The sequence below is a fragment of the Hoplias malabaricus genome, chromosome X2, assembly GCF_029633855.1.
Source record: "Hoplias malabaricus isolate fHopMal1 chromosome X2, fHopMal1.hap1, whole genome shotgun sequence".
Lineage (NCBI taxonomy): Eukaryota > Metazoa > Chordata > Actinopteri > Characiformes > Erythrinidae > Hoplias > Hoplias malabaricus.
The window spans coordinates 29,563,949-29,586,636 of NC_089819.1; the positions used below are offsets into that span (position 1 = coordinate 29,563,949).

At 40.9% G+C, this 22,688-nt stretch overlaps 1 protein-coding gene across 5 annotated transcripts in view; it reads right to left on the reverse strand.

Annotated features, from left to right (window-relative positions):
- The window catches only part of LOC136676841 (ataxin-2-like), a 36,228-nt gene extending 14,314 nt beyond the window's left edge, over positions 1-21,914 (reverse strand). For 2 of the 5 annotated variants that reach the window (XM_066654097.1, XM_066654096.1), the window contains exons 1-14: positions 21,325-21,914; positions 16,504-16,537; positions 16,322-16,381; positions 15,995-16,066; positions 15,645-15,795; positions 12,970-13,094; positions 12,792-12,883; positions 8,719-8,898; positions 8,295-8,461; positions 6,008-6,220; positions 3,922-4,107; positions 816-986; positions 575-682; positions 64-134 (exon numbers count right to left, since the gene is read on the reverse strand). In XM_066654097.1, the coding sequence (XP_066510194.1) occupies positions 64-134; positions 575-682; positions 816-986; positions 3,922-4,107; positions 6,008-6,220; positions 8,295-8,461; positions 8,719-8,898; positions 12,792-12,883; positions 12,970-13,094; positions 15,645-15,795; positions 15,995-16,066; positions 16,322-16,381; positions 16,504-16,537; positions 21,325-21,422 (1,728 nt within the window). In that variant the 5' untranslated portion in view covers positions 21,423-21,914. The remainder of the gene's footprint in view (positions 1-63; positions 135-574; positions 683-815; positions 987-3,921; positions 4,108-6,007; positions 6,221-8,294; positions 8,462-8,718; positions 8,899-12,791; positions 12,884-12,969; positions 13,095-15,644; positions 15,796-15,994; positions 16,067-16,321; positions 16,382-16,503; positions 16,538-21,324) is intronic. The other 3 variants (XM_066654099.1, XM_066654098.1, XM_066654100.1) reach the window with 2 other exon arrangements.
- Positions 21,915-22,688: the final 774 nt, after the last annotated feature.

A 22,688-nucleotide genomic window follows, 5' to 3' on the forward strand; every position in this document is an offset into this window, starting at 1 on the left:
AAAACGGATCTTTCTTACATTATTAGTCACAAACATAATAATAAAAGAAAAAAAAAGACTTACCCTAAAATCTACACTAAATTGCTTTAAATTATCTATTTGTTTTCTGTGGTCTGGAGCCATACTGGGAGGTCCTACAAAAGAGAACGTAAAAATCAAGAGAAAACTATTAGATTTCGCACACTTTGGCATTGATATATGTAAATATGGACCCATTATAACAGCAAATACGGATCTTGGTTTTTTGGATGCAGCATATGTTGTCCTTCATTACAGACAGGAACCCTGGGCGCACGTTCGTAGGAAGGACTTGTTGGAGCAAGAAAACGAATCAACACTGTATTTGATTACATTTCTAGGCATACGCAGAGTGAGAAAACCGAAAGAATTCAGAGTAAGTGTAAATCTGTTTTCTGAATTAAAATCCAGCTCTCTTTATAGTACTTCTTAAATCTAGGTCTTAATACGAATAAGAAATCAGAGTATATGACTACAGAGAACATTAATGACCAGGGTTTTTTTCACAGGTCTTCTGTATTTCATGCAGGACTTTGAAAATTTTAACAGGACACACCTTTACTCCCAGGCCTACTGATGCCCGAGGAAGATTCCACAGGCTTTACATTCTCCTTGTTAGCAGAGGGTGAATTCTGCCTTGTCTCTTGTATCCTGGACTCTTTTGCTACAAAGAGAGACAGAATAAAAGAAAACAAACCCTTTAAGCTGAGTACACACTAAACAAATTTAGCTCTGACTTTTCTGACACAGAAAACTGACTGACTCTGCATTAAGCACACTTCAAAAGAGGCCCCTACCTTCCGCTAAAGGTGTTGCAGCCAGGTTAGGTGCAGGGCTTGCTGTAGTAGGTGATATGGGTGTGGCCACAGAGTCGACGGGCACTGTGCCGGCCTGTGGGGAAGACAAGGAAGAGGGGCCAGAAGGTACTGCCCCCATACTGCTCTGCCTAGGAGAACGTGGTCTGTGTGCTGTGGAGAGAGAGAGAGAAAGCCAAAGCAAAACTCTTTTGTCATTTCTCCACAAATATCGTACACAGAAACGTCGTTGGGAACACAACCCAGACCCTTGCAAAGGTCAGTATTCAAACAACAGTGCCAGCTCACCCAAGCAAGCAGCAGCAGTAGGGGCATCAAGGAAGGCACAAAGAAGCGCTTGTTTTAATTCTTTTCGCCCAGTTCTCTTCCTTCCCTGCTTTCATTTTTGTTTGGATCTATTTCTCCACTCTTGTATAAGTAATGCGTGATCTCTAAAGTGTCTGCATGTGATTTAAGAAGCGTTGCAAAATCAGAAATCATTATTTTATGCCCTGCTTTCTAAATTATGCAGCCCACAAATACATGTTTAGGTGGTCTTATTTCACAGTGGGTGGGTTGGCAGGCTGCAGATACACAAAATAATGTGCACATGCACTAAACATTTTTTTTCTTCATATGTTCCCTTTAAGGAAACTTAAACTTAAAATGTTATATAATTTATATATTGCACCCAGACTAATCTGGAAAGACCTCATGATTCATGAGTGGTATGAGCTTCTCTAAAAGCAGGATTAGGGCTGGGCTTATTCAAAAATTAATCGACATTCAGAAATTCTAATTGACATAAACTTGTCTATATCGATTATATTTATTCAGTTATGTCCCCACTGTGTGTTCATGTACTGTCCCATTCTACCAAGCTGTAGTCACGTGATTCTGCCCCTCTATACCACATGGAAGGAACCTAAACTCCATGGCTGACTGAGTGACTCGAGCAGATCGTACCAAAGAGAAACACAGCATCTGTGGTTTGGAGGTGCTGTGTTTTGACTATAATTAAGACGACACTGAACAAAAAGTCAAAAAGGTCAAATGTAAACGCTGAGAATAAACCAAAGCACAAACACACACCAAATATAAACAGTGCTCAGAAAACAAAAGAGGAACAAGCTCCCAGCAACATTAGAAAAAATACTGAACTATGAGGGTCACAAATACAACAACAAAATAATCGTTCATTAATCGTAATTGTGGTAAAATGTACAATTAATCGTGGTATTGATTTGCGCTCATATCGCCCAGCACTTGGCAGGATAATGTAAATATTCCATAGTTGAGAGGCATCTACCAGTGAAAATGCAACATAAACTTATAGACTATAGGTCTGTCCCAAAACCTACTGAGCTGTCTACATAGAGATCATTTTAGATCAGAGTGTGTGCACCCCCAACACAGAGGCTGTTCCAATTCTTAGATACTTCATTATGCTGCCTCCTGAGATACCCAAATCTCGCAGAATCACAAGGCAGCATCGAACCATTCCTCAGCCGAGAAGGCAATCCCATAATACAACACAAGCACAGCTTCCATCTATTTCCCTCTTATCCCAGAGCAAAACCCACTTAAATCGTGATAAAAATGAAAAAGATTAGATCCAACCGCACTGAAACACAGAGGTGACACTAGCTGCTGAGCTTAAACGCTAAGCAGCAGCTCTATGAAAGTGTCAAAGAAATAAATACAGTGGAGTTTGAGTTCCTAACTTGTGTTTATTGATCGTCAGAAAACATGTTATTTCTTACTAATTGAAGGAATAAGGTTTAAAAGACCGTTGGTCCCCCCCAACGGTGTTGGGAAACTCTAATAGGCGTCTTGCCTGTGACGTAGATGGTGGACAACAAATCTAGAAGCTGCACTTAATTTAATGCAAAATGATGAAAAGGTGTGTTGTTTTTGGCTGCAATCATTCAATGTACAGTGGGACATCTGTGCACAAATGGCCCAAAGATCCCAAAATATCCAGAAAATGGACTAAATTTGTCCACTTTAAACGGGCACTTTGGAAAGGACCATCCGCTCACTCCGTTATCTGTAGCTCATTTCACTGGTGCTTTTCCAACAATATGGGCATGTAAGGACACCAACGAAAGGTGTTCAAGAGCCTCTGTAACATGGAGGTAAACAGAGTAAGGACACTCACTTCGCCTGTTTTAGTTGGTGTTAGTTAACGTTAGCTTGACTTGCTAAACTCGGTGGCTCAGATTATACTCGGCTACGTAGCTGCATTACGGAGGTTTATAGTGTCGGATGAATTCGAGTTCGACTTCGATCACATTTACAAGAATAACGGTGCCTCTAAATTTGAGTTTAGCTTATTGCTAGGCTATTGTCATGAATAATGTTGGTTATTTAGCTAGCTAGATACTGTCATAACAGTCAGTCATAACAGTGTTTTACCGCGGCGTTGTTCAGCTGTTGTCCACCAGTGACGTCACGGTCGCGTTCGAGAATTTCCGTAGAGAGCTCTGGTTTTTCCGTCAATTTAATAAAATTGTCAGTTTTAAAGCAAATTGAGCTGCTATTTTCATTTTAATTCATACTTATATCTGTCAGTAACTACAATAATGTGGAATATTCATGGAGGTCCATTAAGTGGTGCTTAGCCTTTAAACAGCTGCCTACTGAGGACTTGGGGCAGACCTTGTGTGTGGTATTTTTTGAGAAAGTGTCATTTCTTTTGAAAAACAATCAATTACAGAATTACAGCATCAAGCTTTTGTCCAAATGTTGCAAAATAATGACTTCAAACTAGTAGTGAAAACAAGGCCTAGCCACAAAGTCTAGAAATTCTTCAAAACAATACGACACATTCTTAAAGAGATTATTAAAATGTGTTGTTGGAATTTCTGCTCTTTGGTGTGATGTATGCCTGGGTGCTAAGTGAGAACAGAGTGTACCAGGAGGAGCACCACAGTGTTTTGAATGTTGTGAAACTCAACCTGGGGGTCAACCCATCTGTTTGAATGGAGAGTATGAGCAGGAAATGCAACAAAGAGGATCCCAGCACAGTTTGAGGGAATGTTATGCGATGTCATCTGCAATAGCACATCCTGCAATCATTAAGTAAGATACTGGAAACACAGCTTACCTCCACTGACCACTGAGGACCAGGTGCCCCCAGAGGGACTGCTACGGGCAGGAGGAGGAGTTGAAATCTCCCCGGCTGCACCCTGAGACATGAAGTCTGCTCCAGGAGGTCCACTGCCTCGGCAGGGGGGCACTCTGTGTGTCCTGGGGGTCCGCTGGGACTTTGGAGACATTCTTGGAGGACCTGCTAAAAAAAAAAAAAAAAAAACCAACAGTGAGGGACAGGGCAGTTGTTAAAAAAAACAAAAAAAAAAAAAAAACACAACAACATTCACCAATGTGCAGCCATGTTGTGTCAATAAAAACCAGTGCAGTTCTTTGTGCGCAGGTGACAAAGCCCTCAAAACTGTCAATGTACAAACAATAGCGTCAAGTTAAACCCAGGTGGTAGTAGCAAATATAAATAAAAATGATATAATAATAAAACTTACAGCTTACAGAGATAGCAGGAACCAAAGGACCATGGCAAAATTCTACAAAATATGCAAGAATAAAGCCATATAGAAGTAGACAATCATAACAGAAGTAACGCAGAACTAAACTGTAATTCTAATATAATATAAAGCAGCACAAAACAAATTCAACAACAGAGATCTATTCTCCCCCTTTTCCACAAGGAAACACAGTTCTGGGTCTTAATGAAATATTTGTGTCCTGCTTTGTTCAAAACAACACATGGATCAAACCCCACAGCAGTGTTCTCCTCGTCTAAACATCCCTGTTCAGTACGGACGATGACTCGCTCGCTGTTCACCCCGACCCCGAGTGCACAGCAGTGAGGAGCAAGGAGCAGAAGCTCTGGTTCTTAGCCTTTTTCACTTGTTTCTCTTTCTTCTCCGTTCTCCACTCGTTGCGTCCGTTTTGCTGTGTTTAACCACATCATTGTGCTCACATTAACACGGGGTCCAGCGCTCTGATTGGACAGACTCAGATGAGGGGGCGGGGCAAAAGTATCTGCACTTTACTTACATAAGAAGGAGAGCAGAATCAGAACGGCTTGCTTTATCCCTTGTTCTGACTCAGCCAGCCCACAACAAAACTACTGGGTGGTCTTGTTTCACAGTGTGTGGATTGGAAGGCTCCAGATTTACACATTTAAATGTGCACACACCCTGAACAAGGGATCTTTTCATATGTTCCCTTTAAAGTAATAATAGGTAAGATTGGTTTTTAATACCTCCTGGGGCTCCCCTAGTGTAATTAATTTTTATAGTACCTTATTAAAATCAACTGGGAGGAAGGAGGTGGTTTCCTACCCTCCTCCAAAAGTTACATAGTGCAGTTTCTGCAGTGCTGATCCAAGAGTAGCAACAACAGAGACTCCCTAATGCAGGTCAGTGGAGAATCACAATGATGTTGAAACTGTAATTTTAATGTAAAATTATTACATAGTGTTCCTTTAAATAAAAATATTTTGAACAAATTCTGCTTTGTCAATTAAGTAAATATTCATCCTTTTCTAGAGCCCTCAGTCACATTCGGTTCCTTGAATTCTGTGAGGCACTGACTGAGACCGAGCTAAAGAGCATCAATAACGAACAAGTTCTTTTACAGGACGGGGAAAAGCCTGCAACAAAAAAAGTCCTCAAAACTGAACACTTCCTTGTTTTTATGCCATGTCCAGCTTTGCTACAACCTCTAATACATCAGCACTAATAACGATCAAGACTCAAGATTATTTGCAATTTCTGCTCCCTCTAAAACATACCGCCTTTAACTGAACTGCCCCTGCAGCTTCAAACATGTGATGGCCAGAGACATGGCTCCATATTAGACCACTGTCAGACTAAATCTGTGCAGGAAATGAAGGGAATGCACTCGAGATTCACGATTCATTTTTAATAATGGTGACAGAAACACACATTAAAACAGAGGAATACATGAGTGAAGAAGTGAGTGAGTGAGTGAGTAAGCATAGTAACATTCAGAAGGGGCAGACTGAGATGTTATGAGCAAACACACACACACACACAAAACCTACACCCGTTAGTTAGTGTCAGTTTTCTCCACAATAAGTGAAAACAAAGCAGTGCATCCCATGCCAAAGCCAAACACATGGCTGCCCACTCCAGCTTTTTTTCCGGTACCTTCCGAGGACAGGCGTTTGGGCAGAGTGGAGTGGGGAGCCACAGAGCCGTGGGCAGAGGGGTGAGAAGGGGGCCGCGAGGGCCTGGATGGGGGTCTGGATGGCGGCCGGGTGGGCGTGGCTGCCCGGGGAGGGAGGGAGGTGGGGCCTGACTGGTATCGGGAGGGAGGACGAGAGGAAGGAGATGGGCAGCGAGAGGGCCAAGGATGGGAACCTGATAGAAATTGAAGGGAAAACATAAATGAGAAAAATGGAGCATAACAACAGAAATGACAAGTGTAGAGATGCGAGGGACAGAGCGGAGAACGAGTCAAAGAACAGGAGTCACAAAATGGACAAAAAAGGACAAGAAGCCAGCTTGGGTGATAAACCTGACGTTCAGTTCCTCATTCTGATAGCTGCAGCCAAAAGCTTTGAAATTAGGGCAAACAGCCCTTTTTGTTTGCTAGAGAGGAAGAGTGAAGAAGTCTATCCTTTCACTTGTTACAGCATTCAACAACTGTCCAGTAAACAGCTAGTTAACCAGTTAAAACTATAAAAGCAGAAAAGATGCATGACCTTTCAGGAAAATGTAATACTGTGCAAAAGTCTATTCAAAGATAATAATTACTATAAAATAATAGTAATAATAATAATAATCATCATCATCATCATCATCAAAGATTTACATGTTTAATATAATAATAAAAATATTTATCCAGTTGTGCTTGTATGAAATTCTACATCATTACAATACATACAGCCTGTTTTTGTAAATATAAAAAGTAAAACTATTTTTTTAACAAAAGAATACTGTATTTGTTTTTGTATATATTGCTTTTATTGTAATTACATTTTTAATGGGAACATATTATACCTCTTAAACAATTTAGAATATGTCTATGAGCCACAAAACATGTTCATGAAGTTCTTTGCACAAAGTAACTCTCACATAAAGACATCTCACTAGTTCTATTTTTGCCAGTCTCAGTCCCTTTCAGAATGAGCTGTTTAAGGGCTTTATCTCTTTTATGCAAATAAGATGTTGCTGGCCACACCCCACACATCCCATGTTTAGGCATGTGAGGGGTGGTGCCAGGGTGGTTTTATGCAAATTTCCTCATTGTGACATCACAATAAGGGAACCATCCAACAGCTCATAGAAGCATACGGTTCCTGACACCGAAATCTTTAAGTAACTCACAGAAAACAGATGGATGGGTTTTTTTCCCCACACTTGGAGTGTTTATAGGAGCAGTAGAGGCCAAGTGGAAATACAAAAGCAAAATACAAAAACTAGGGACTGAATGATAACCTCAAATTAAACTGGACTGTCATGGGGAGAGATGTGGAAAGGGTTAAAGCAACACATTCAATCACACTGACTGGAATAATGCTATTATTTTATCTTAATACTAGGTGTTTTCTTTTTCTTGTTTATTTCTGAGCAAAAAAAAAAAAAACCCTTACTGCTCAGATATATAGCTTTTTAAATCAGGCGCCTAAAGCTTTTGCACAGTACACAGTATCTCAAGAGGCTGTGGCAAAAAAATAAAAAGGGCACTTATCTTCTGGAATAGCTCTTTAATAAAATTAGTTTCCAATCTGATATAAAAACGCCATGTAGACTATGGAAAATTATTTTTGGCTCAAATACTAACAAGAGCAAACACAAAAATATAATATCTGACCGGTGGAGGTCTAGATAACCACAGATGAATAAAAACAAACAGAGACAGAGCGGAATACTTTGACCACTGAGCACACAAGCCAGACGAGATCAGAACAGAGAAAGACATTAACTGAATTTGAAGTCAGGAATGCACAGAAATAAGAAAGTCCACATTGAAAGCAGAGTACAAAGATTAACCTGTCAAAGGCAGAAACATCTTTGAAAAATGATCAGCGAGGCAATGGTCAATGAACAGACGAGATTAATCTTTGCTAGACAGCATCCGGGCCAATGTTCGAATCACTACTGTACAAACAGATACATGTTAACGGGTTCATGGGAAGGAACAGAACACGAGGGCCGAGTAGAATAGAACACGAGTAGAATAGTTCTCAATGAAGGTATAACGAAAGCTTTCCAATGCTTATCTAAGCAGAGTGGAATTCTTTTTGAAGGCTAACCTTGCCTAACGTGTAGAGGCAGAGAGCTTGTCGTGTAGCTGCTGGATTTCACACTCAAACAGGGTCTTTTAAAGGTGTAGCTCCTTTAGGCCATTTATTCTTTTCCTGCCATTTTAAAAGCCTACCATTTCCTTTGAAATAAGCTGCATATTAAAGTCATATTTAATTTTAACTACCTCCATTGACGACACGTTGATCCACACCAGTGTTGTAGTCATGAGGCCCAGCTCTAGGTGTGTTCAGCCCAGGGCTACACTGCAGTCTGGGAGAGTTCTGCCGTCCTGTTCCCCACGGCAGTCCTGCTTCTCTGTTCCTCTGACCAGGGGGAATGTACTTATTCTCCCTGTTGGGGACAGCTTGGTTGAGGATAATGCAATAAGCCAAGAGACCATACGTGACAGAAGTGACTTTGGTTAAAGTGTGTACCACAGATGCAGGTGGGTGCAATTCACAATGTTTGTTATAAGGTTAAGAAATGATTTCAGTCGGGTTTATAACGGTTATGTCACTCGGTGGATGACTTGTGCAACTACCGTACAACAGTGTGTGTAAAAGGAGATGTGTGTGTTGCCACAGAAGGCTTGCAATTAGACTTTTCACCTGTTGAGGGCGTGTTGATCCCTCATTACAGCGGTGTATTTCTCCTCTTCTGAACGTTCATCATTCTCAAGGGCTACGCGGGCTTTATAGGAAGCACTGGCCTCAATTTCTTCAGCCAGTTGTGCTGCACGAGCTTCTCGCTTCAGAAACTCCTCTGAATTGTCTCGCTCCAATGGCACCCTGAGAGATTAAAGCACAAAAGTGTGGTATCAACAACATACACTGTAGCTGGGTTTCCATCCAAAACGTTTGCAAATTTAACACCAATAAAGTCCATCCACTGCACTTTTATGAATAAACTCTAGAGGACGTGGGCTCCATGATCAAAACGAGAAAGAGGGGAAAGATCCGAGTGGGTTTTTGCTTTGATAACTATAATTATTTACAGTCGTTTAATATCAAAAACCCACTTAATATCTAAAAAAAATAATAATAAATGACCTTGTTCTTAATGTTTTTAGAGGACAGTAAATAAACGCTGTGTGGTCTCTGAAATTTGCTCAGTGCTGTATGAGTACAATACTCCACGCGCTCTAAAATAAGACCCTCAGGTGGCGCTGGTGTGAGAACAGAGGGGTTCTAAAGTATGGAAAGGAGAGATGAGGAATTGGGGGGAGTCTGTTAAAAGCCTGTGGCCGCAGGGTCAGTCCAGGGCTTTGGGGGGCGCTATGCCATATGCAGAGTAGGTACGAACCAGCTGAAACCTCATCGTTTATCTGAAAAACACATTTCCATCGTTCTTTTTTGCCTTCGCGCTTTAGCCACAGACAAACTTTACCACCTCGTCCGAGCGTAAAACTCTTTTTGGGATATCTGGGTGTTTGTGTGACTTTCCGGTTTGGTATCAGGGTTTTTTTGCGCATTTTAATAATTTGCAAAATCTTGGCAGATGGAAAACTCGCTTGTGGCTTTGCACCCACCACTATAAGTGGCAAGTCTTTTAGGGTGTGTTTATAGTTACAGTCTGGTTTCCGTTGTTTGGACCAAACAAGAAAATTATACATTGGAAGTACAACAATTGACACCTTGCAAGTTTGAGGTCAGAACATTTCTCCAAGCTGGGCATAATCTATACCTGGTGGCATTCAACTGGAAACACACCAAGGGGATGGTGAAATGGACGAAGGAGTCAAAACAGTACCAGAAATTCCTCCTCTGCACAAACCAACGAAGGTCCGCTGCTGTTTGACACACTCTGTGCTCTTAGTGTAGGTTTGTTTTGATGCCTTCGATTCATATATTGTGTTGATACTTTAAACAAACCACAGCAGAACTCATTTAGAAACAGACAGAGTCCCACCAGCCTGGGCAGTCCCCCTCCGCTTGTTTGGTGTGCACCACATGGTGTGAATCCTATGGAAGCAAATCTGTCTCATCAGACTTTGAAATATTACCATCTTTGAATATGTAGCACAGAATTTTGGGATTTTTTTTTGTAATGGCCCTGTGAACATAGCATGAGATATGACAGAATATGTGGAAATATGAACTATGTTTATAGGGCAATTATATAAAAATTAAACAGTAAAATTTCTTCATATTCAGGATATCAATAGTCTGTTATATTGTGTCTACAATGGGCCTTTCAGATTTTTGAGACACTTTAAACATAGAGAAGGAAGCTAAACGTGTAGTTTTTCCACAGTATGGGAGTTGTGTTCATGTTCTGCCATCTAGCGGCGACTGAATGCAACATTTAATGTAATACAGAAAATCCGAATTAATTGATTGCTCATCCTTTGTATCCCGGATGTGTATCTGAATATTTTAACTCGTATTTTGGCATCTGAATTTGAGCAACTTCAAAATATAATCTGAATTTTTTAACCTTGAATAATAAGAGTGAAAAAGTTTTCTTAAAAATGCACGAGTTCAATTGAACAGCAATTATATTCAGATGCATAATTGCGAAGCAAAATATTCAGAGGGAGAAATCTGAGTATTTAAATTCAAAAGCAACAAAATTCAGATGCACAATTTCATTCATTCATTGTCTGTAACCCTTATCCAGTTCAGGGTCGTGGTGGGTCCAGAGCCTACCTGGAATCATTGGGCGCAAGGAGGGAACACACCCTGGAGGGGGCGCCAGTCCTTCACAGGGCAACGTAGACACGTACACATTCACACCTACAGACACTTTTGAGTCGCCAATCCGGAGCACCCGGAGGAAACCGATGCAGACACAGGGAGAACACACCACACTCCTCACAGACAGTCACCCGGAGCGGGAATCGAACCCACAACCTCCAGGCCCCTGGAGCTGTGTGACTGTGACACTACTGATGACACAAGTCTGATGAGACAGATTTGCTTCCATAGAATCCCATTTCACCACTTAGCCCTACCCTTGTTTTGCCTTGGGTAGGGGCTCTTAATTCTTGTTGGGAAAGAGGGGTAGTACAGAGGGGGAGATTATATGCCCCTTGAAATGGAGGTTTTTCAAGGGCACACTTCAAACCAAGAGCTATGAACACCTTGTAAAACAACAGCAAGATGAAGCAAGTGACCAAAAAAGTCACTAATATCAGCATTTTTTAATTTTAAAACTTAAAAAAAAAACATGTATGCAAATATGTATCATCTTAATGTAGTTTCAATTTGTTATGTGCCTTTATTTCATAACAAGCATAAAACGTGACGTGTTGTATGCTAATGTCTTAGCAACAGTGACGCAATTACATTCTAGCAACTGCGGCTACTGCAACATTTAAGGTGGAACTGGAAGTTTTGAAGATAAAGCTGCTAAATTCAGCTTTATATTACAGAGAGTTACATGGTGATAATAAAGGATTGTCCATTGCTTTTGAAGGCATTTGAAGCCCTACTTTTAACTACGTTAATGTCCAGCAGCACGTCTCTGATATCACTGCTGACCGACAGGTCTTTTTGGTGTTCTGATGACTTATCAGCCTCTTGAAGGTCTGTCCCATTTCGTAGGGGGAGATTTTAAACACTACACATTGCAAGTCAGTTCCAAGGGGCAAGATAACACTCGAAAACAAGGGGTAGGGATAAAAAGAAGAAATGTGATTGACCCTTACTCTAACAAACCACTTGAACAGGGTTTGTTTGACTCAAACCAAGGCTGACAAGTATAAACACATTCATACTGCTGCTGAAACCCACAACCCTATGGAACTCTTTGTATTCATCTATTCGTTCTCACACGTATCGACTTACTAAGCTCTGCTCCGAAAATGATTATGCTCTCTTAGGCAGCCTTGGCCTAAAATTTAGTAATGGAACATTTGGACTAAAAATTCACTGGTTTGATCACCGGGAAATACATGAAATTAAGGCCTGGTGGCATGAGGGAACTCAACATACATGGTTAAGGCACCGAGGTGGCTGCCTACTGCTCTGGGTGTATGTGCTCATTGAACCTAGGGATTTCCTGTTCTCAATCAAAATAACTACATTTGGGAGAGGACTAAAATATTCTAATAATGTTGTCCAGTGAGACTTATGTTTCAAATAACTATTATCTGTTATTAACTTAGGGTGACCGTGGCGTTCAGGTGGTGGCGCGTTCACACGGCTCCTGGGTTTGTGAGGAATTTGGTGTGTTCTCTTGGTGTCTGCATGGGTTTCCTCTTGGTGCTGTTTCCCACCCCCACCACGCTCCAAAAACACACGTTGGTAGGTGGATTGGTGACTCAAAAGTGTCCGTAGGTGCGAGTGTGTGAGTGAATGTCTGGACTGGCGCCTCCTCCAGGGTGGGTCCCTGCCTTGCGCCCAATGATCAGAAAGCCCCACTGAGCAAGATCTAACTGGGCATTCTGATCACCGCCGCCCTGAACTGGATAAGGGTTACAGACAATGAACGAATGAATGAATTAATTAATAAAATTAAACTCGTAAATGATTCAGGCTGAAAAAGTGGTGATGAAATCTCAAGAAGCAAAAAAAATCTGAACCTAATTGTTATTTTTTATTTAATTATATTTAATTCCTTATTCAAATCTAAATGTAGAAAATAAATATCTAATGTGTCCAATATTTGTAAACATAAATCAGCACTTCTGAACAATGTACACGCAAATGTGAAAAAGGGAAAAGAGGGGAGTGCTCACGTGTATGAGGAAAGGCTACTGTCATAGGTAGACTTCACGCCATATGTTTCCTCGTTGTATTTAAACATGTCGTCTGGATCCCAGCCGTTAGACTGAAGAGATAGCAGCAAATGTTGAAGGTTTAACTGCTATGATCAAGAACAATATACAAGCATCCTATAGCAATGATGACCTTTACCAAATCATTGTCAAGAGACTCCATGCTGCCCGAGACGTGCTGATCCCCTCCGTCCCAAGGTTCAAGGTCCTTCTCTTTGTGTTCTCCATTCATACGAGTACTCACTGCACTGTCTGTGAAGTTATCTGATCCATACAAAAAAAGACAGCAAACATATTTACATTCCAAAATAAACAGAGAGAACAACGACAATGACTACAGAACAGTGCTGAATAAAGATGCACACAAAGCAAATGACAAACAGGTGAAACATGAACACACAAAAGCAGGTTGAGGTCTTGGGTCTTTTTTTAATTCAAGCACTAGCACTACCGACACTAGTGCTTCGCAAACACATTAGACAGGTTTCCACAAACAGACTGGAGAGCAGCAAACGGTGAGGAAACATTAAAATAACATTAAAATCGTGAACGCCGCCTTTAGGTGGGGGGATAAATCACTCAGAACTGAAAGAATACAGCAATACAATTAAATGATGCAATGGGGATGGACAAAACAACTCATAACAATGCATCTAAATATGTTAAAAGGCAGGGAGACTGGAAACCATGCAGTTAAAGGACAGCAATTTCAACATATAAAGGGTAGCGAATAAGAAATTATAAGGTCTCTGTAGTTAGACTTCACTACAATGGGATGCAAAATCTTGAAGCAACTACAATCTACATGTTGATCAACATGTTGGGCCAAATGCATAAATGTAAAAGTAAATGTAAATGATCAACTTTATATTACATATTCCATAGGCCTAAATCTGGTCCCTTCTGTTTAGTTTGGATTTATTCATATTTCAAATATATTTTTTGTGTTAGTTCACTGGCAGAGGGAGGAAAATCTGCACCATAATGTGAGCACATATTTGTAACTTGGCATGCACAGCTACAACCAAGAGTATTACAACCGTTCACTGAGACATTGGCCAGATTTTCTGTAACCAACTGTGCTGTCTAGTGAAATGCCTCTAAATTTACAGCAATCTTGTGTGGGGCACAGCATCACACAATACATTTACACATTTAAAAATCCTTGTAATGTCAAGGCTTTTCAGCTAAAAGACAATCTGTCCTATAGGGTAATTTAGTCCAAGGCCTACCACTGTTTAGAAATCTGTTCCAACATCTTGCAAACTCAGTTCTTTATAATCACGCTTGAAGGCCTGAGGCTTTGGAGCTCGAGGCAGTCTATTACCCTGGAATCTCGCAGATCTAGTAGTTTTGAATGGCAGGGCTGAAGGTCAAACTACAGCAATGAATGATGACTGACTCTGTGAGGTTCGAATTCTGGGTTCAGTCTGAGCACTTGAGTGAATCTAGAGGATGGCAATGTCCACTGATATTTTCTGAGTTAAAATGTAACATCACAGACATAAAATGGTGTGTTGTGAAATGAGGTACAAGCTAGATTACCTTGCTCTGATGAGACTACACCCATCGAAAGACGAAAGAGACAGATTAAAAGACAGAGTCAGCTGGAGAAAGTCAAGGAGTGGGTAAGAAAGTAAGAGTAACAACATCTCTGTAGGCCTGTCACAATAGCCAGTGTTGTGATCAATACACGGTCCCAGAAATGACTGCCTATTGACTACTTTACGCCACTGATATAAGGATAATATAATAGCGTAATAATGCTATTACACTACTTTAAAGGTGGACCATTTAAAAATAAACTATTTTATTAAGAACATTCAGACACTGGAATTGGAATATAAAAAAATGTAATTATTTTAAATAAATAACAAAAATAAATAAAATAAAGCCACTGTTGTCAAACAAATCCATATAACTGCTGCACAACAGAGAGATCAAAGAAAAACAGAACAGAACTGAGCTGCTAAAATACTGGTGACGTGTAATCTCATGTAAACAAACACTCCAGTAAACACAACGGGTGATATTCAGGTCATCAAAAATTATTTAGGTATTGTCCATATAAAATAGGTCCTCGGGTTACGTCAGTCCCGAGTTACGATGTTGCGTGGTTACGACACATCTCCCATTTACTGTATAAAGCCTTGTTTCGACTGAAGTGGTTTTGCGTCGTAAACGTCGTAACGCGAACTTCGTGTTTGGTGTGCGCGGCTACGCGGCTCGGGACAGAGGAGGATAGGTGTTAGGATAGGATATGTCCTTACAGTATGTACGTATGTTCCGACTTACACCCGAAAATCAGTAGGAACGGATCAACATTGTAAGTTGAGGACCCCCTGTATTGTACCTTATATGTCAATAATATACTTACTGTGACAGGCCTACATCTACAGCAAACTCAAACAGGCAACTTATAAAACACTGAAAATGGAATCTTTAAAACTAGTGCTACATCTGCATTTTAAAATCAGTTAGGAACTGATCAATTGTGTAGCATCCCTTTAAATACAAAAGGGCTAAGAAACCAAGAGCCAGTTTGTGAACATGAATTAAGCCTAGTCTTTGAGTACATTTTAATTTCATTGGTGACTCATCAGTAATAATTCTTAAAGCCCAGGTTTAGGGATAACACTCAGAACTCAGAAACATGCTGAAAACATCATGCTTTACTTTGGTGACTAATAAATATTTCCTGGAACTATCTTGGAAATTATGATTACAATCTGAAAAATCATAAGTTAACATCACACAAACAAATAAACAAACAAAGAAATAACATTAATAGCCTTTTTAAAAATCTGACCCTACCTCTCTTGGCGTAGTTGAGGTCAACGTCTTTGAAATGCACTACAACCACGTCTGAGGATTTGAATATGATGCTCTCTACTATGTCCTCACGACGAGGACCCATGCTAGGTTCAGGACTCTTCCTGTGAGCAGCATCCAGGACCATATCACACTGAGGACGAGACACAGACAGATCATAAAAACTCCACAGGGCCTTTTCGGACACGCATTAATTTGATTGTACTCCTCAGGACCTCTCTGTTAATGGTTCATCAACGACATGGACAAACATTAAGAGCAAAATGTCCTCATATTTTAAGACACCTTTGGATTTTGTGCATTTTTCATAATGAGAGTGTGTAGAACTGTACCTCTGGTCCATATGTTTTAAATACACCCTCGTAGATCACACCGTTTTTAACTTTAAGTTCACATTTTGTTCCCTGTGAAATAGGAACAGAAGCAAATACTTATTTTAAGCTGTTACTGTGCTGCATTAAAAAAAAGACATGAAATTTACAAAAAACAAAATGATAAAAAAGCCTCCTTTTCCTCACAACCAGTAATCATGTCTACAATAACTGAAATGCATTTCAAGTCAGATAATAACGTACTAGAGCCAAATAACTACAATATCGTAAGACATCAAAAACTTCTCAAAAACCCAGTGCATGACAGAGGTGGAGAACTGAACATACCACCACGGAAGTCAAGACATGAACCATCCTCATGTTTGCATAAACTCCGCTGAACGCCACCTGAATCAAAGAGCACAGAACAGTCAGTGTTTGAGCCAAGGGCAAGAATTAACAAAAATATATTTATATAAATATCTTGTGATCAGGTCATCGCCTAAAAACAGAGAATGTGTGAGACTTACTGCAGCAGAGGGTACTTTGGCACTGTTGCGCCCCCTGTGGAAAATAAAGCAAAAGCTTGACCATGAGGTCAACACAAAACTGCAGTTCTAATTCCAGGATAATCATCACATACAGTCATGTGGAAATAAAACTTTACCATGACACAGTGTTTCTCTGATTTATTAATACCCACAGATGTGGAAGCTGGAGATTCATGATGTAAGACAAATATTCCTGCTCTGGACTGGGTTTCCCCAAAGCATCTTAGAACAAAATAAGTCTCTTAAAGGCGATGTTCCAGATTGTAAAATTCAGAAGATGTTTCCTCACCATTTGCTAGCTCTCAGGACTCCTGGCACACTTTAAAACCAGTCTAATGTGTGTTTACGAAGCCCCGGTGTCAGTAAATGGCTAAAAATCCCAAGTGTCTCAGTTTGTTATGCTAGGTTTCCTCTCTCTGCAGAAACAACTCCAAACGTTAAAAAGCATGAAAAGACATGAGGAAATTGTTCTATTCCTGCTCCATAGGTGGGTAACACTTACTTATTTTTGCTGTTTCAGATCACTTAAAGGTGTAGGTCACAATTGAAATAAAAATTCAGAAGATGATTCCTCACCATCTGCTGCTCCCCATTCAGATGGCACGCTAAACTGGTCTAATGTGTTTACAACAGTGTCTGGGTAGTTTCTCAGTTTCTCTTTCTCTGCCTCTCTCCCTCTGAGCATCTCAATAACAGTCCAGAAGTAACAGAATATTCCACTTGCACATAAAGCGAGAAGTTTTTTTTTCTCCCAATTCTGAGCCAGGTTTCTAACTGGTTTATAGGTGAAACTATAAAGGATCACAGCTATGTCCCTTCACAAAGTTGTACCTGCCAAAGCTGCACATAAACTGCGCACAGAGAACACTGTTGTGGAAAATCTACAGAATAGGAATGCCCTCTTAATGAAGACATGAAAAAAAGAGTGAGGCTTCAAGTGTCTTTATGAAATGCAGGGTATTTCAGTCAAAGGTGAAAGATGAATTAGTAGCAGAGGCAGCAGTTGCAGAGGCGGCAGTAATAGAGGTTGATGATGAGGCAGGATGCGGTCCTGGTGTCCTGTTCTCTCAGAATCAATTAAATTTGAGGGAATGGTAAAGACACTAACCACAACCTCAAACACTCTCGGGAATATATGGTTACTATGCATTTATAGCAAGAGGAGTTGTCGAGTGAACTGTAAACTGTGGAAGCCTCCATCTTTTTGTTTCCTTTCTTGCCTGTGGTTTTACAGAAGAGCAGAGGTTGATACTGAAAAATAGTGGGGGACAAACGCCCCATTAAGATCCATCATCCATTCATTGATTCATCATCTGCTAACTGCTTTATTCAGATCATTTTAGTGGGTCCGGAGCCTACGCACACATGTGGAGAACACACCAAACTCCTTCGGTAGGAAACCTACGCACACATGTGGAGAACACACCAAACTCCTTCGGGAGAAAACCTACGCATACATGGGGAAAACACACCAAACTCCTTCGGGAGGAAACCTACGCACACATGGGGAGAACACACCAAACTCCTTCGGGAGGAAACCTACGTAGACATGGGGAGAACACACGAAACTCCTTACAGACCGTGACCCGAAATGAGGAGCTATGGCGCTGTATTTTAGAAGAAGTCTTGGATGAACAGGTTCCTAAAAACTTATTTGTTGTACAACCCCAATGTCTAGAATAGTTACTGACAGCTCAAAGATACAGACTCAACTGCGCGGACTTGACACTCGTTTCATTCAATTTTAAGTTTGAGGCTGACAAGGCACAACATGAAAATTTCATGTATTTAAGTAATGTTTTTCCAGTACATTTTGATGAGAAAGGAGGCGCTATCCAAATTGGCACTGGTGCAGATTTGTGTGGAGGAACTGACACATTGACACGGTGGTGCAGCAGGTAGTGTAATAGTTACACAGATCCAGGGGTTAGAGTCCCACTGTCTGTGAGGAGTGTGGTGTGTTCTCCCTGTGTCTGCATGGGTTTCCTCCGGGTGACTGTCTGTGAGGAGTGTGGTGTGTCTGAGAAAAACGACTGCCCACCTGTCTGTCTGGACACTGATGGATGACTGTCGAGATCCTCCTCCACGCTTCAGATCAGCTGCCCATGCTCCAGCAACCACCAAGTGCCTTGAAGCTGCCCCTACACTGAAGTTCTCACGGACTACTAACTATCATCACCAGTAGATTGACCAGAGGAGGATGGTTCACCCCTTGTGAGCCTTGGTTCCTCCCAAGGTTTCTTCCTCAGCTGGGGGAGTTTTTCCTTGCCACTGTCGCCCCTTGCTTGCTCACTTGGGGGTTTTAATTTTTTTTACATTTCATGTCAAATCTTTCACTTACTGGAATTCTGTGAAGCTGCTTTGTGACAACATCAGTTGTAAAAAGCGCTATACAAATAAGTTTGATTTGATTTGTTGTCCCCGTGTCCGTGTGGGTTTCTTCCAGTTTCTCCAGTTTCCTCCCATGGTCCAAAAAGCAAAAAACCACACATTGGTAGGTGGATTTGTCAACTCAAAGGTGTCTGTGAGTGAAAGTGTGAGTATGTCGGGCTGTGAAGGACTGGCGCCCCCTCCAAGGTGCATTACCGCCTTGCGCCCAATGATTACCCACCGCGACCCTGAACTGGGTAAGACCATGAATGAATGAATGAATGAATTGACATATTGTGCTGTAACTCCAGATAATTACAGGGTGGTGGTCGATAATGGGTGATAGCTAATGGTCATATCAATTTTTATGCACCTGACGAACACTTATCTACACAATAGTAATGCTACAGAAGAAGGACAAAACCTTAATTTTCAATGAAGTTAATTTAAAACCATTTTATTCCAAATAATTTTTTGGAGCATTTCTATTGGTTCATTCATCGTGACATTTTCACACAGTGTGGAGTACTGCTGCTGTGTTCAAATGATGTAGTAAACTTAAAGAAAACCCACAAAAACACAGACACGTGTTTCTAATTTAGTAATTACAATTCATTATAATTGTAATTTTTAGTCAGAAATGAAAAAAAAAAATCTATCCTGGAATTCAACACGTCTTTAATGAACCCCTCACTGATGAGATGGTGATGTTTAGACAAGGCAAGTTTTTTTTTTTTTTTTTTAAATGGTGCAATAAAAGAAAAGAGAATATGAAACAGAAAAAAAGCCACAAAAGTATCATCAGTTTGGTCAGGTCCTGATGCTGGATGATTACAAACCCCACCTCAACTCATCCCATAGGTCGACAATAGAGCTCCATCACTCCAGAGAGGACAGATCCACTGCTCTACACCCCATGCTTGGAGGCATGTTGACTATAAGCTCCTGTGAAGCCAAACCACAGCATCATGATTCTCTGTGGAGATTATAAAAGCTGTGTGTGCACCACCGAACATCTGTGTCCACAAAGGGTGCACCATAAAGAAGCTGAACACACTGGTTATAAGGGGACATACGCTGTGTGTACGTAAGCTACAGCCTGCATCCTGGTGCAATAAGGCAATTAAACAGGCCAGTAAAAGAGGCAGTGTTCATGTTAATGTTAAAGGACACAGCTAGGAGAAGACACACTGACACTGTTATCAGGACAGGGCTTGTTCTTCCCCAGTGAAATGGTGGCAATGACCATTTAGTAACTCTCATCAAGCCACAGTGTGTGCAGCACGCTCTTCTGGACACAAGCTAAATGTGTGCGAGGCATATCCAAAAAAAAGGTGTGGGGGGGGATAAAAGATCTTCTCATTATATGTTTCTTTTCCACCTTAAACGGTGCAGCAGTTACATTCCTGTGCTGGAATTTCTGCTGACAAAAGGAGGCCATAGGTTGCATAAATCAATTCAGACATAAGATTAGGTAAATTTCACTAGTATATTATGCCATGTCAGTTCTACCTTAAACGGTGCAGAAGCTGATATTCAGGAGGCTATATTATATATAATGTTGGTTATACATTGTTATATACAGGAGGCCTACAATTACACTTTTCATTTTGAGATCTCATGCTTTATATGCAAATGTAACACACATACACACACACAAATATTCCTAACCCTAGTAAGATCAGGAATATCACAAATGATAAGTATAGAGGTTTGGTGACACTTATTTGTAGCAGGAAACACAGATTCTACATGCCACCTTAAATGGTGCAGCAGTTGACATTCTGGACCAAAATTAAGGGGCTATAGTTACATCTATATACAGCTATACACACGTAAACATGAGTAAACTGCACGCCTACAAATACACTGGACATTTGTGAGATCTTATTCTCTGTAGTATACAATTTAACCACGTCTCACACACACTCGCAATGTTTGAAATATCAGGAATTTGACTTTTAATTAATATTATACATGTTCAGTACACACGTTTGAGACAATGTCATTGTAGCATTGTAACAGAGATCTTTCTGCTCCGTTCCACCTTAAATGATGCAGCAGTTGACTTTCTACGCCTAAATATCCTACATCTCAAAGGTAAAACGTTAAGCAAATTAAGATTACAATTTAAACGCTGTCACTGTAGCAGGCAACGCTGAAGTTCTCCGTTCGTAAATTTCCGTTCCACCTTAAATGGCGCAGCGGTTGCAACGCAAACGTTGCGGCATTTAAGGTGGCACGGACTATCCGAACGAATATTGGGCGAGTTAAAGAGCTAACTTCGGCCTAACTCGACCAGCACTGCCTCTCATTACAGAGCAATATACGATGTCAGCGATAAGCAAGATAAATTACACTTTAAACATGTGAAATACATAATAATCTTCAACTGACACTGACCGGGGCAATGAACTGTAGGGTACCCACCTTCCTAAACTCGATCTCCCGGCAGCTCCTGAGGCCGCAGCCGCCGAGCTGTTACTGCCGCCGGGTTTGCGAGTTCCACCGGCCTGCTTCATTGACATGGTTATCCCATAAACCACGGCTTTGAGCTGGCTTTCTGGGGGTGTTTAGAGAGCTTTTAAGGGGTTGCTCTGTCGACGACACGACGCTGAAACACTGCTAGGGGTCCAGAGAAGCTGACGTTAACGTTTAGCGGTTGGCGCTGGGCTCTCTCTCTCTCTAAAAACGTATTTTCTTGCTTTAAAACAAAGGCAGATGTACCCAGGTTGTGTCCGATAGTGTATATAAGATGTTCATATATTCTACACGTCCACAGGAATAGTCCTTTTTGTGTTAGTTTCAGTTTTATAGATCAGTTTACACGGGATCGCTCCGTTGCTGTGAAGACCTAAACAGTCTGAAAAAGACACAAAAACCAGCGGAAGGATATTTAACGTTACACACAAGCGTGCTCTCTCTTTTCATCGAATCCAGCGATTGTCATTAGACAAAATAAAACGCAATAAAAGCGAAAGCCTCCAATAAGAAGAGCGCCAGGCAAAAAGACGCGAAATATATCTGTCTTTTCTACGTTTTCAGAGATGTGGGACACGGGCGCAGCGCACTAGTTGCAGGAAGTTGACAGACGGACCACAGTTCCAGCGGTAGTGATGCGGCGGCCACGTGAGAACAGCCGGCTTCTCATGGAGCAGTCTCACGCAACGTTGCCCCATTCACACTCAGTATACGCTTACAACCAGTGTGTATGCCCATCAAGGGGCTTCACGTGGATGGGCCAACTGCGTATTGCGTGTGAGGGTCTATATGTGCGTGAGTCTCTTCATTTGAAGGCTCCTGCGGATACATCACATAGTAAAAGGTGCATAGACTGTAAATCCGCGTGAGACTCTACAACAAGCTTTCTCAATCATTGCTAGCTGTACAGAGTGTGAATGTAATGTTTCAGGTGTCATTATCAAAAACACACTTGTACCTGCATGAGACGCTCTCCATAAGACAATTTAGCGATTAAACTGCCAGCTTCTCATGAAGGAATCTCACGCAACGGCTGCATTCATACGCATAATACCGTTTACAGTGTGTGTGGGTGATCTGGGGTGAATTGGGGGCCCTTTTAACCATCTTAAATTTGTAACAATTCACCTGATTTTTCATTACAGAATCACATTATTATGGTTATTTAGCTTTCATTTAATTTAGCTTTGTATATAGCACTTTTATATACTCTAATTGTGCTTTACAATACAACATACATATAAATCAATATGCATACATGTACATATCAATCATTAATATCAATCAATGTTAAACATTTTGGTGATGCAATA